Source organism: Sorex fumeus, unplaced genomic scaffold (assembly GCF_029834395.1).
Source record: "Sorex fumeus unplaced genomic scaffold, SorFum_2.1 ptg000093l, whole genome shotgun sequence".
In the NCBI taxonomy this organism is placed as follows: Eukaryota; Metazoa; Chordata; class Mammalia; order Eulipotyphla; family Soricidae; genus Sorex; species Sorex fumeus.
The window spans coordinates 5,176,382-5,190,584 of NW_026606150.1; the positions used below are offsets into that span (position 1 = coordinate 5,176,382).

A 14,203-nucleotide genomic window follows, 5' to 3' on the forward strand; every position below is an offset into this window, starting at 1 on the left:
CGTCATCCCTTGCCCCCTGGTATCTGCTGCTGTCATTTCTCCTTTACCCGCAACTCAATACACTCGTTGCACAAAGACACCAGGACTCACCCTCAGGTGTTCCCACGGCCTAGCAACCCAGAACACACAAACAGAGCCACACCAGGATGTTTCCAGGGACCCACACGAGCTGTCCCCGTCCATCAGGACACGCCCAGCCCGGGACAGGATCTGGGACAAAGCAGGATCCGGATATGGGGGGGGATGAGGGCAGGAGGCGCAGCAGAGCGAGCCAGAGGCCCTGCCCACCCCCGTCTGTACCCCCCCATTGAGCAGTCCTGCTCCCCTGGCCTCAAGGCCTCTCAAGGGGCACCCCAGGGAGGGTGACAGCCCCCAGGAGGAGAAGCCAGGCAGGGCTGGCGGCAGGAAGGCCAAGGCGGGACACGCCAGGCTTGCTGTCTGTCCCACGTGTGCTTGGAAGGGCTTCGGAGCCAGCAAGAGGGGCTTCTGGTGGGAGGGGGAGGGGTTGGGAGTTTCCCTTTTTTGCATGGGAGGGGTTCCCTTTTTTTGTGTGGGGAATTTCGGCCACTCCCCGCTGGGCTCAGGACTTCCTCCTGGCTGTGCCCAGGGCTCGCTCCCAGCAGGCTGGGGCCTAGGGATTGAGCCCCAGTTGGCCACACGCCCGGCAGAAGCACCGGAACCACTGACCTTTCAGGCCAGCAGCATCACCCTGGGCGGCTGCGCCCACAGCTGGCTGGCACCTGTCCCGAGGTCTCTTCTGGGTCCCGGGTCGCCAGAACCAGGGCGGGGGGCGGGGGGTGGACTTTGCCTCTGTCAGTGTGGAGGGGGTTCCTTGCTGTGGTCTTCAGCACTCACCCCAACACCCCACTCCCGGCCCCTGTGACCACTCATCTGACCTCAGTCTTGGGGGCTGCAGGCCGGGTAGCCCCGGCCCTAGAGCTGGGCTGGAGCTTGGCACAGTGCCAACTCTAGCTCCCCGTGTGGGTTTAGGCCCGAGGGTTCTGGGGGTGTCCCACTGCCATCCCCAATTGTGAGGGGGACGAGGACGTCCTGCCCAGCTCAGACTGCCAGGGGGCTCATCTATGCCCCAGAGGCAGGCAGGGGGTGCCCTTGTCCCCCCAGATCACCCCTGGCCCAACCACCCTGCACACACCCAGCGCCCCACCAGCCTCCCGGTCCTTGCTCCCTCCTCTCACTTAGTCTGGTCCTGGCAGCACGACCTCTGACCTCTGACCCCTGAAGTATGTAGCCTGGGGACCTCGAGAGTTTCTGGTCTCTGAGTCCAGATTCTGGGGCGTCCTGTCCTCCCCACCCCAACCCATTCCAGCTTTTTTTTTCTCTCCTTCTTCCCTGAGCAGGGACTATCCCTGCCACCTGCCCCATCTGATGCCAGCCAATGCCAGGAGAGGGACCAAGAGGAGCACCCCCTCTCCCCCACCACCTGGACACATGTCCCCACACACGTGAGCATGCACACCATACACATGACCCACACCCCCACACACAGAGCATCCCCACTGTCCCACTACCTGGACACATGTCCCCACACATGTGAGCACGTACACCCACACACGTGACCCTACACACGAGCATGCACACCTACTCATGTGACCACACAGTGAACGTGCACCTCATACACACGTGTATACACCCCTAGAGTTCCCACATATGAGCGTGCACACACACCTTCACACACATGTACACATGTTCCCCACCCCACACCTCAGCCCTATCACAGGAACAATCACTGGGTTTATTTTTTATTGGGGTGACACCAGGCCTGCTGCTGGTCTCCATCCCCCAGGGGTGGGCGTCCTGTTGGGGTCCAGCCCTCAAGCCGGTCCAGGCAGCAGATTTGGGGGCTGGTCCTGACTCGGGGTGGGCCGCGTGCGGGAGGCCGGGGACCATCCGGGGGGTGCTACGTGTTGAAGTCCTCCTCTCCGGCCTGCAGGAAGGGCAGTGGGAGGGGCTGGCCCTTCCTTCCCCGGCGCCCCCGCCCCGGCCTCGGCTCACCTCGAAGGCCCTGTCCACGATCTCGTCGATGATGGCGCCCTGCGAGCGGAACTTCTGCTGGTGCTGCTCCACAGCCGCCGTCAGCTGCAGGAAGCGGATCATGAGCTCCTTCTGCCTGAGGGACGCACAGGGGCACGCGGGCGGCCGTGGTCATCCAGGCTCTGCCCACGCAGCAGTGCCAGGGCTCCACCCCCAGGGGTCACCTCCCAGGCCTCCATCCCCCAGGGGTCACCCTCCAGGCCTCTACCCCCAGGGCTTCATCCCCATGGCTCCACCCCCAGGCTCCATCCCCAGACCTCCATCCCCAGGCCTCCATCCCCCCAGCCTCCATCTCCAGGGCTCCATCCCCAGGCCTCCACTTCCAGGCCTTTATCCCCCAGGCCTCCACCCCCCAGGCTCCATCCCCAGGCCTCCATCCCCAGGCCTCCATCCCCCCAGCCTCCATCTCCAGGGCTCCATCCCCAGGCCTCCACTCCCAGGCCTCTATCCCCCAGGCCTCCACCCCCCCAGGCTCCATCCCCAGGTATCCATCCCCAAGACTCCATCCCCAGGCCTCTATCCTCCCCCCCCCCCCCCGCCTCCATCTCCAGGGCTCCATCCCCAGGGCTCCATCCCACAGACTTCCCAGACCCCAAGGCTCCAGCACCCCCCCCCCCGTCGCCCCTGCATCCCCCCATCTTCCTTCAAGTGTCCCCATCCCTCTTCTGGACCACCTGCATTTCCCTAGCACCCCGTCAGTTTTCTCCTGACCACCCTTACCATGTGCTGAGCCATGCTTCACACCCCCCCCCCCCACGGTCTCACCCACGACCAGCAGTGTCAGGAAATGCCACAGATGTGGGGGTGACAAAAGGTGCCGGAACTCACAAGGTCACCCACCCACCCTGGCACAGCGCGAGGCACACAGCTGCCCTACGCAAAGGCAGCAAGGAGCCCCTCTGGGGGCTTAGATGAGGGGGAGGTGCTGTCAAAAGGGTTTCCAAAGTCCACTCTGCCAGGCGAGGAAGATGCCCAGACCTCTGGGAGCCTCAGAGAGGCTGAGCCATGAAGATGGGTGGGAGGGTGGGGAGGGAGTGGAGGGGGGGCAGGGGGTCGCCAGCCCGCTGGTTCCCTGGCTGACAGGACAGGCCATTTGACCATCTGCGTCCTGGCCTTGCTCCCATCCGTTCCACAGAGCCTCTTCCACCCAGCACTGTGCCCCCCTAGCCCATCCCTCCACACCCAGCCCCTCCCCTTCACACCCCGCCCCTTACCACTCAGCCCCGCCCCATTCGCACATCAGCCCCGCCCCTCTCCGCCCCGCCCCGCCCCTCACCACTCAGCCCCGCCCCCTCACCACCCAGCCCCGCCCCTCACCACCCCAGCCCCGCCTGCTGCTTGGTCTTCTGGGGCTGCTCTGGCTTCCAGGAATCCCTGAGTCTCACAGGCATGCATGGCACAGGGGCCAGTGTCAGGCTGCTCTGAGAGACAGAGGTGGACATTGTCCCCGCCCCAGCCTCACAGGGCAGTTCCCTGGGTGGCCCCCCGTACTGTGCTTGGCGCTGGGCCTGGCCCCCCAGGCTCCCCTCCCTGCAAGCCTCCCCCTTACTTCTCTGTCATGGCCCCAAAGCTTTTCTCCATCGCCTGCTGCCTTTGGTCCAAGTCCTTCATCTCGCTGGACTCTGGAGGGGAAGAAGGGGGCAAGAGATGTCACCCGGAGGGGTGAAGGAACCTCGACATTCAGGGGGGCCGAGGAGTCCAGCCTCTGTCTCCTCCTCCTGGGATGTCTCCCCAGTCCCGCGGCCACTGTGATCTGGAGGTGCCAAGGCGGGGCCTGGCCCGTGAAGAATAAAGTCCACTGCGGGCTTCAAGCCGAAGGGTGGAGGCCGGAGCCCGGGTGGCACTTGATGGGAACTGCTGGGACATGTGAGAACATGGCCCAGAGGGCTGGCTGCTCCAGTCCCCACAAAAGGAGAGTGACCACAGCCCCCCAGAGCGTCCAGACCAGAGGAGGAGAGAGTGAGCGCACCTCCCCAGTGACCCCCAGACCAGAGGCAGAGAGTGACCTCCCTGCTCTACTGGGTGTTTGCATTTGAAGGTCCCTGATGCGGATGGACCCCTGGCTCGGTTTTCTAGGATCCCCCTGCAAAGAGTTACCCGAGTTGTAAGGCCAGTGGAACCATATGGGATCCCAGGGATGGAACCTGGGTGGGCTGCATGCAAGGCAAGCGCCTTCCCTGTGGGCCCACAGCTCCTTGCTCTGCAGCCGGGGGAGGGAGCATCGGTCAGGGCCTTCCAAGGTAGCTGTCTGCCCGGGGATTGGTCCGTCTGCCTGTCCATCAGGCTATCCATCTGTCCATCTGGCCCTCTTTGCTCCCTCCATCCTTCTCTCTCTCCATCCGTCTGTCTCTGACTCAGCACCCCGCAGCTCCCAGAGCCGCGCGGGTTGCCACAGGTTGTGAACCCTCCCCCAGAAGAACCTTCCGGAACTGGCTGTCCCCAGCTCTGGCAGGACAGTGTCAGCTTTGGGGAGCAGAGGGCAGGGCCGGGCACCTGCTTTAGTCACTTCCATCACTAAGTCTTCCAGCTGCAGCACGGCCTAGGGAGCAAGAGGCGGAGCACGGGTCCAGAGGTCCCTCAGCTGCTCCCCCCAGCCGCCCCGTCCGCCTGGTGTCCCACCACAGTGCCCCCCCCAGACCCCCACCTCTTCCTTCTCTTGCTCCTGGCCCTTGAGCAGCGCCATCTGGAAATTATCCACCAACACTGCGATCACCAGGCTGGAAGGGGACAGTGGGGTGCTCTCAAGGGGGCCGGGCTGAGAGGCCCTGCCCCCCTTCTGGGGGCCCTCTTCCCCCCTCCTCATGTGAGGACCCAGGGGAGGACCCAGATAGGAGAGGGAGCTGGGAGTTGCAGCGGGAGCCTCACTTGAGGAAGATGAAGTACTGGATGATGATGTAGATCATGAGGATAGGAATGATGTACCAGGCTCCTGGGGGGGGGACACTGAGCTGCCGCTCCTGGCACCCTGCCCTGCGCCCACCACCCGCACCCCACCCCGCACCCCGCCCCCGGCGCCCACCACCCATGCCCCTCCCCAGCACCCCACCCCCGACGCCACCACCCGCGCCCCTCCCCTGCACCTCCCCCTGGTGACCACTGCCCCTGTTCCCTTCCCAGCTCCCCCCGCCCGCTCCCCCTCCCAGCGCCCGTTGCCCCCCACCATTTTCCAAGTTGTGCAGGTAGATGAGGGACCAGTCGTCCAGGGTGAGCAGCGTGAAAAGGGTGAAGACTGTGGTGAAGAGGTTCTGGAAGTGCTTGGGGTCCGAGTAGCGGAACAGGGCCCTCAGCAAGGCCGAGAAGAGGACTGACCGATTGCTCAAGGCCAACAGGCAACAGGAGAACCCTCCATCCCCACCCACCCCGCTGCCCCCCTGCCCCCCTCCCTGGTGCAGGATACAGAGGCAGGTAAACATCAGGATGAGGATGGCGGTGATGGAGGGCAAGGACCGGTTCAGGGTCTCGGTCACCTTCTGGAGGGTTCTCAGGAAGCTGTAGGCAAGGCAGGACGGGGTGAGTCCGGGCCCGCAGCCAGAGCAGCCCCAGAAAGCCGGTGACCTCTGCTGAGGGGCGGTTGATCCTTACAGAGGGCTGGACCCCTCTGGGGGGCAGGTCACAGTGGACTTCCGGGGCTCCCAGCCAGTGTCCCCCAGCCACCCGTGGGCAGCAACCCCGGGCTGGCTGACGGCTGACCTGAGCTTCCACATGACCCGCATGGCCCTCAGTGCCCGCAGGCTCTTTAACACCTTGAAGATGCGGAAGAAGTTCTGGCTGTAGATCTGGCGAGAGACGGAGAAGTAGTTGTGCTGTATCAGCACGAAGTCCAGCAAGGCCAGAGACATGATGAAGAAGTCTGGGGACACGGGGGGGTATGTAAGACCCCCTCGTCACCCCCAGCTCCACAGCCTTCCCTGAGAAGTTCCCACAGGCATGTACATCCACAGGCACACAGAGGGATACTAGCACTCACACGCACACGCACATACACGCATGCACGCACACGCATGCACACACGCACACATGCACACTCGCACACATATGCACACATGCACACACTCATGCATGTACACACACGGGCACACACATGCACACACACATACACGCACACACACACACTCATGCATGCACACACATATGCACACACACATACACGCACACGCACATACACACATGCATGCACATGCATGCACACACACACAAGCACACACTCATGCATGCACACACATGCATACCTTTGGGCCACACACATGCACACACACATACACGCACACGCACACTCGTACACACGCAAAGGTATGCACACATGCACATGTACACACTCATGCATGCACAAACACACAAAGGCATGCACACACATGTACACACATGCACACATGCAATGCACGCACACACGCACATGCACACACATGCACATGCATGCACACACACGTATGTGCACATACACACAGGCGTGTACACACACACGGGCACTTGCACGCACCCAGTTTGTTCCAGTTGTCAGAAAAATAGCTGTAGCCCAGAGCGATGTTTTTGAGCGCAGCTTCGATCACGTAGATGCAAAGGAAAACTGTGTCCAAAGCGATGAAGTACCATTCTGTGGGGACAAGAATAGTGCTTCATCTCTCAGCCCCCCTCTCCCCGACTCCTTCGTGACCCCCTCATACCTACCAGCACCTCAGCAGCTTAGCTCTGCACAAACTACTGTGGGTTTTCGCTGCTCTGTGACTTCCTCCTTGGTGGCAAAGCGGGGGCTTACCACTTGCCTGCTAAGGGTTTTCACCAACGGTGAGAAAGCACTAAGCTACTAATCATGGAGTCCGGATGCGTGAGCATGCTGAAGCCAGAGCAGCCCCTCTAATTTGCTTATCTGCCTCGGGAGAGGCCCTTCCCTTCACCTTGCTCTAGGAGCTTCTGAGGAACCTTCCCCAGTTTTCTGCTCTGACCCCAAAGGTAAGCAAGGTTGCCGGGCGCCTGCCATGGCAACGTCTTGACAGCAGATGGCGCTGCCTTGAGCCCGTAGCCATTAACGGCAGCCCTGACACGCACACGCTGACCCGGGTGGCTGGCGGGTGGACCCAGCAGTGGGTCTGAGCCTGGTGTCTGTCTGCGTCCCAGAGACAAGGATCAGATGAGCTAAGTTATGTCCATCACCCAGCCCTGACCGGATCAAACCCCCAGGCGGCAACACTGTTCTCCAGCGCGAGCTGAGACTCCCAGCGCTTACCTCCTCGGACCTCGACTATAGCGAAGGTTTGGGCCACGAGCACGATGATGTTGATGTAGATGATGAGAGCAATGAAGGCTTCAAAGGCTTGGGAGCTGGTCAGGTTCCCTATAATGTTCTGGAAGCCCTTGTAGAGTTTGCTCAATTCTTCGCACAGCCAACTGCACAGCTGCAGAACCCTCCACCTTGGGCGAGTCCGGGAAGTATTGGGAACTGCCAGGGAGACACAAAGTCAGATCTGGAGGGAAGGAAGGCTTCAGGATGCTCCTGGGTGGGCGCTGCCCAAGGCTCGTGGGAGCTTCGCAAAGCTTCTGCTGCTATTGGGGACTCAAGCCTGACCTCGCCCAGGGCAGATACCAGCCTTCTGGAATTTGGGGTCTATTTGAACACCTCTTGAAGGCTTGCATCACTCCGACCCATTGTGCGTGTGTGTGCATGTGTGTGTGTGTGTGTACACACGTGGCAATGCTCAGGGGACCATGCACCAGGGACTGACTGAACGGAGGTGAGCAGTATGCAAAGCAAACTCCTTATCCCCTATGCTACTTCTCCAACCAAACAGCGTTTTGTTTGTCTGGGGCGGGAGGGGAGGGGTGCGCGGTGCGATAAATTCAGGAGTGCTCAGGGCTTACTCCTGGCTCTGTGCTCAGAGATCACTCCAGGGACCACACGTCATTCTGGGGATCAGACCCAGGTCGGCCGCATGGAAGGCAAACACTTTCCCGCTCTGGCCCCGTGGCGCCAGTGCTGAGCCTCCTGAGGGTGTGTTTCCTTCTCCCCGTGCTTGCCAGGGCCCCGGGCCAGCTCAGCAGCCATGGCAGACCCCAGTGAACGTTCTAGATGTGATCATGTGAATGCACAGGGTCTGAAGAAGCGCATGATCCCAGGACTCAGGGCAGATGAGATGAGGGGTGCAAATAGACATACGTCCAGGGTGGTGGGGGGCAGGAGGACCGGGCACCGGGCTCCGGGGTGGGAATTGGGGGGGCCGGAAGCTGGGCTCACCGCGAAGCCTGGGAGGCTTCTCTCTCTTGCCCTCGTCGGAGCTGCTCTCCGAGGAGCCGGGGTGCACTTTGCCGAGGCTGCTGGAGACGTGCGAGGAGGAGTGTGAGAGGCTGTGGTACGACTCTGGCTTCTTTTCCTGGAAAGGGTTTATCGTGACCTGCGAAGGGACGCTGTCGAGGGTATGTCTGTTCCTGCGCTTGAAGCTGTAGGGAACGTCCACGTTGCGGGCTGCCTCTGGGCGCTGCTGCTGGTCCATGTGAGACTCCTGGGGGTCGTCGGTGTCAGCAGCAGTGTCCCTCAGAGACTGCCTCTTGTGGCTCCTGGCGGCGAAGAGGGGGCTCGGCCGGTGGAGCCTGTCCCCCTGAGGCTGCCGCAGATTCTCCTCAGAGGGAGGCCCACGGACGGAGGCCGAGTAGTGGACCACGCTATGACGGGGGGTCCTGCGGGCGGGGGGAGAAGTTTGGGAGGGTTTGATTTGCTGTGATCCATCCCGGGACGTGGTTTCCGTGGAGTAGGACTCATAGTAGCTGGAGGCGGGGGTGTGGTGGAGGATCCTGGGGCGGTCCAGCCTGAAGGGGCTGGAGGGGCGGCGCTGTTGGACCACGCTCAAGAGATTGGGGTTGTTCTCATCTGCGGCGGCGTTCCTGGGCCCTGGGGGTGGGTCCATGACTAAGCGAGACACCCCTGAGCAGGGAGCTCAGGAGGCCTGTACCGGGGGGCCCTTGCAGGTAAGCAGGGGCTGCGGAGTGTTTCCCTCTGTGACATCACGGGCACAGGCCCGGCTCCCGGGGCCGTCTCCTTGGTGACCTACGACCAAGCACCCGTGTGCCCAGTCGCTTCACTGTCAAGGACAGAAATAGACATCAAGGGCTGGAGAAATAGCACAGCGGGTAGGGCGTTTGCCTTGCATGCGGCCGACCCGGGTTCAATTCCCAGCATCTCATATGGTCCCCTGAGCACCGCCAGGGGTAATTCCTGAGCGCAGAGCCAGGAGTGACCCCTGCTCATTGCCGGGTGTGATCCAAAAAGCAAAAAAAAAAAAAAGAAAGAAAGAAATGGACATCAAGACAAGGAGGGAGGAGAGGCTGAAGTAATAGCACAGCGGGGAGGGCATTTGCCTTGAATGCGACTGACCTGAGTTTGATCCCCGACATCCTCTGAGTCCCATCAGGAGTAATTCCTGAACGCAGAGCCCTGAGCAGGCCAGGTCTGGCCCCAACGCAAAAAACAAACAAAAAGGGACGAGGCCAATGTGGCCCATTTGTGCTCACTTGGTCCAGCCTTGTTTGCAGTTTCCTGTGTGATGCTTTCCATGACAACACATGAGCATCTTTTTTTTTTCTTTTTGGGTCACATCCAGTGATACTCAGGGGTTACTCCTGGCTCTGTGCTCAGAAATTACTCCTAGCGTGCTTGGGGGACATATGGGATACCAGGGATTGAACCCGCATTCGCTGCATGCAAAGCAAACGAACACCCTAACCGCTGTGCTATGGCTCCGGTTCCAACAAGGGGCATTTTTGCTCCCTTTCTGGGAGCTGTGTTGGCCTCATTGGCACTGCCAGATGGACAGTTCATGGGGATCCATTCTCAGTTTTCAGTAGGAGATCAGAGGCCTGTGAGTCAGGGTGAATATCATGTCTCATGTGGGGAGTAGGAGGAAGAGACAGATGAGGTCAGTATTATCTCCGAATTCCCTCTCCCACTCCTCTACGGGACTGATGGGAACAAAGGAGGTCTCTGGAGTGATAGAAACACAGCAGACTTTGCCTTTCTAAAGAAATCAGGACAGCAGCTAGCACCGCGGCTGGGCTGGAGCACTGCCTTTGCATGCTGGAGGCTAGAGTCGGACCCTCGGAACTAAGGATAGTCCCCGAGGCCCACCAGGCACGGTTCCAAACCCAAACCAAATATTCATCTTCGTGTGCAGTGACTCGGCTGCCTCCTGGTCTCTTTGTTGTTATAATCCTCGAACCCATGAGTTCTGCAGGAGAAGTGGTGAGGGGTGGATCACGATGTGTGTGCTCATTTCTGGTTTCGTTGGTGATCTGACCCTCCCCACACTGATCTGACCAACGCTTGCATATGCCAGAGTTTCCAAGTGCCACGGGCTAAGAATTCCTTTCTGAGGCACGGAATTTGAGAGGAGCAACCAGTGGTCAGGAATTCGTTCCCAAACGTTGCAACGGCTTCAGAAAAACTGCCAAGAACCACAAAGCACAGACACCAGTCAGCCAGTGAACTGTGTATTTGGCCAGTGGAATGACCAAATACACGGAGGAAGCTTCCGCTTTGTTTGGTGAAAGGGCATTTGGTTGTAGAACTCAGCGCCCAGGAAGGCAACAACAACTCCTAATGCCAACATGCACACCTTGCAAACACAGAGGGCCAGTGCAAGACTGAACGGAAGGGCCACGGGCCGCGGCTCAGTGGGTGGGGATGCTTGTTCGTGGACTCCACGCCCCCCGGCACCAAGAAACAGGCAGAAAGGGGAGAAGGTTCTCGGGAGGCCTGTGCTGTGATGCCAAAGGGCTTCCGTATCCTTGCTGGCCTCTCTGTGTCTCTCTCTGGGTCTCCCTCTGCCCCTTCCTCATTTCCTCCTTCCCTCTGCGTTTCTCCCTCTGTCTCGTCTCTCTCCCTGTCTCTCACTGTCTGTGTCTCTCTGTCTCTGTCTCCCTTCCTCCAATGCAACAGATTCTCCAGGCGGGGCCAGGAGAATTCGTCTCGTGGGCGAATGCAACTGCGACATCTGTGCAATCTGTGAGGCTGCAGATCGGGAAATGTCTTTCGGGCATGAACAGCCGTGCTTTGCAGAAAGTTCTGGAACCTGAAGGACGGTCTCAGAGACCATCCTTGGCACAGGCACCCGGGTGCCCATTGGGTGTGAGCTGGCTGGAAGTCACGACTCATGTCTCTGTCGTGGGGTTTCCGCCCCCCTCCCCTGCCCTGTTGCCTGTGAGGTGAAGAGCCCCTGAGATGGGAGTCAAGGGTTGGGGCTGGAGGCTGTGGTGTCTTCTCCTTTGCTACTGGAGGGTGACTGGGGACAGAACTCTCGGGGACAGGACCTGTGTCTGGCCGGGCACTCAGGTCTCTGCAGCCTTGCCGGGTCGGAGGAGCTGATTTCGGGGTCGTGAGTTTGAGAAAGAGGCTGCTCTGCCCGCATCACCTCCCCCCTGCTGCTCCAGGGCCCCCCAGTTCCCTCTCCGTGCAGCCAACACCCTCCTGAGAAGCTGCGTCCTGCTGAGCCCCGCCTCCCTCAGTGGGACCCCAAATGCTGGAGCCCCCAAGCCTCTCCCTCCAGGCCAGGCTGCTGCCGCTTCTCACTCACTGCCGGGCTTGCACCCTGGGGTGGCCAGTCTGGGGCAGGGCGCTGCTCTGCTCGGGCTTCTGCCTTGGTTCCAGGTGACAAAATAGTTAAAGCCCACTCTGGGCGGACACTGGCCAGTCCATGGGCCAGCCTCTGCCCTCTGACTATGCCAGGCCTCCACCCTCTGACTATCACTTTCTCCCAGCAGCAGCTGCAGTTTTTTTTTTTGTTTTTTTTGTTTTTTGGGTCACACCCAGCAGTGCACAGGGGTTACTCTTGGCTCTGCATTCAGGAATTACTCCTGGCAGTGCTCAGGGGACCATATGGGATGCTGGGAATCGAACCCGGTCGGCCACATGCAAGGCAAACGCCCTACCCACTGTGCTATTGCTCCAGCCCTAGCTATAGTTTCTTTGGAAGGCTCTTCTGCTCCCTGCGCCTCTCCCCTGACACACACACACACACACACACACACACACACAGGTAACTTCCCCATGCTCACCAGAGGTCCCCGCCTGGCCACAGCCGTATAGACTGGGCAGAGACTGTGACCCCCTCCCCTTGCTCTGTGGACAGGCTGGCCTCCCCTGCTGGCTACCCCTGACCATTCCATTCACTGCAGTCCCCTGGGCAGAACAATCCAAACCTCTACGTGGGGCACTCAAGGCCTTTTACGAGGTGCCACTTCAATTGCCCGCACTCCGCCCGCCCTCTACCCCACAGCCCTGCCCCATCCTTGCCCCGAACTGGGATGGTTCCCTGCACATGTCCCTCGGCTCCCTGCCACCGCTCACCCTTTTGGACTACGGGTTGTGCAGTGCTGCCTGATGACAAAGGTTTCCTTGCATCTTCGGGAAAACGCCCCCTGGCACAGCTCCAAAGTGAAGGGAGCACGTCCCACGGTGCCGTGGAAGCTGCCACTGTGGTCATCTCCGGGGGCCTGGTACTCGCTGGGTGCCGTGTTTCAGAGATCGTTCATTCTGAGGCCCGGAGGGAAAGGGTCCGAGTCTCAGGCGGGAGGGGCACAGAGGGCAAGGCTAGGGGCCACGGGTGGTGGTCAGGCTGCTGCCAAAAGCCCCACACGAGCTGCGGGCACAGACCGCGGGCACAGACAGCGGCCCCTGTGGGCGTCGACGAGAGGCGACCAGACTCCTGGGCTTGGGGCCCCACCTCTGGGTTGCGGCCACATCTGGAGGTGTTGGGCCCCTGCTTGGCCACGAAGGCGGCTATTTCCTTTGACATCTACTTGGGGTCTTCCCTGCTCCTCCCTCACGCGGACAAACCCTCTCCCAGGGCGCCGTCATCCCCAAAGCTGCAGCCAGGCTTCCCAGCCCAGAGCTGTCTCTGCTGATGAGGGGGGCTTGTAAGGGAGCCCCCACCCGCCCGCCTGAGGGTGGGGAAGTCAGAAACTAAAGGCTGGGCTGCAGGCCCGGCCAGGACTTGCTGTTCCTGCAAAAGCTAGTACAGGGCGTTTGCCGGGGAACTCAGGAATCAGTGGACACCTCGTGTGTGTGTGTGTGTGTGTGTGTGTGTGTGTGTACGTGCGCGTGCGCACGCGATGTCCCAAACCTAATGCTTATCCCCCCTCCACACAGCACCTTGTGATTTCTTGCCTTTACCTGGTAAGAAGTGAGGGTGCTATACGAACAACCCCTTTTCAGGCCGGGCAATGCAGCTCAGTACTGGGGGTAAGCAGGAGGCTGATCTCGGTCCCCACGTGAATGAAAATGGAAAACAGAAACCAACCCCCACTCCCACCCCCACCCCTGCTGGCACTCCCTCAAGCCCAAGGCACTTCCTACTACCTGCCCCACGACCAGGAAGCCTCAAAGCCTGCAGCTCCGTCTCCCCAAAAGCAAAACTAAACGAAGATGCGAGTACTTGTTCTCTTCACTTGACATTCTGGTGTGTGGGTGTGTGTGTGTGTGCGCGCGGGAGTGGGGGGTGCTGGGGAGACCGGCCTGAAACCTTGCCTGCACACTGGACTCAGGGGCGCTCAGATGGCGCCAGAGTGGTCTCACCCTCCAAGGCTGCCTCATCTGGGAGCCCCGGGCATGCCTTTGGACCCCCTTCCCCAAGTTCCTGTCCCCTCCCCCACCAAATGACTCCCTTCTCCTAAGTCAGAAAACGCTTTTGCCAGTGGCTGACACACCAGCTGCTGCTCTTGAGCTCTGGGGGGCCACACCAGATGGTATTTGGAGACCGCGCGGTGAGAGGGGGGTCTCTCACATGCGAGCTTCCACTGGCGTCAGCAACTTCAGTTCTCTCTGCACCCTGTCAGCCGCGGGTGTGTTATTTTTCATGAGTTGTCGGCGTCAGTAAATGCAGCACTGAATAAAGGAACGGGGTGGTGGGGTGGGGGGTTCTGTGCAGCATTCAGCAGCCTCCCAGCCCTCTCTGTTGTGGTACTCTGATGCTCAATAAGTGCTGGGCTGAAGGCGGCCGAGTTCCACTCTCTCCAAGAAGAGGGGCCCCAGCTGTCCCCCCAGGCCTGACTCACCCCCAAATGTGGGCCCCTGCCTTTCAGTAACTGCCATCCACATTTGAAAGAGGTTTTATTAAGAAAGAAAGGGAACAGAACGAACCAAAGAAAGGAAAGACGGAACAAAGAAAAAAAA

At 60.3% G+C, this 14,203-nt stretch overlaps 1 protein-coding gene across 1 annotated transcript; it reads right to left on the reverse strand.

Moving 5' to 3' along the window:
* Positions 1-3,597: 3,597 nt before the first annotated feature.
* CATSPER1 (cation channel sperm associated 1) lies at positions 3,598-8,945 on the reverse strand. The gene is made up of 10 exons (XM_056131571.1): positions 8,279-8,945; positions 7,274-7,486; positions 6,530-6,643; positions 5,743-5,902; positions 5,450-5,541; positions 5,213-5,356; positions 4,918-4,981; positions 4,697-4,769; positions 4,546-4,591; positions 3,598-3,674 (listed from the first exon to the last, which is right to left on the reverse strand). Exons 1-10 carry the CDS (start codon positions 8,943-8,945, stop codon positions 3,598-3,600), a joined length of 1,650 nt encoding a protein of 549 aa, XP_055987546.1.
* Between the last annotated feature and the right edge of the window lie 5,258 nt (positions 8,946-14,203).

Excerpts from the sequence above, each read along its gene's own strand:
- CATSPER1 (XM_056131571.1), bottom strand. The coding sequence starts at position 8,945 with ATGGACCCACCCCCAGGGCCCAGGAACGCCGCCGCAGATGAGAACAAC. Across the intron at positions 5,357-5,449 it reads CCTGATGTTTACCTGCCTCT|TCCTCTTCTCGGCCTTGCTG; the intron begins GTATCCTGCACC and ends GCAATCGGTCAG. Across the intron at positions 4,770-4,917 it reads CAGTACTTCATCTTCCTCAA|CCTGGTGATCGCAGTGTTGG; the intron begins GTGAGGCTCCCG and ends GTCCCCTTCCAG.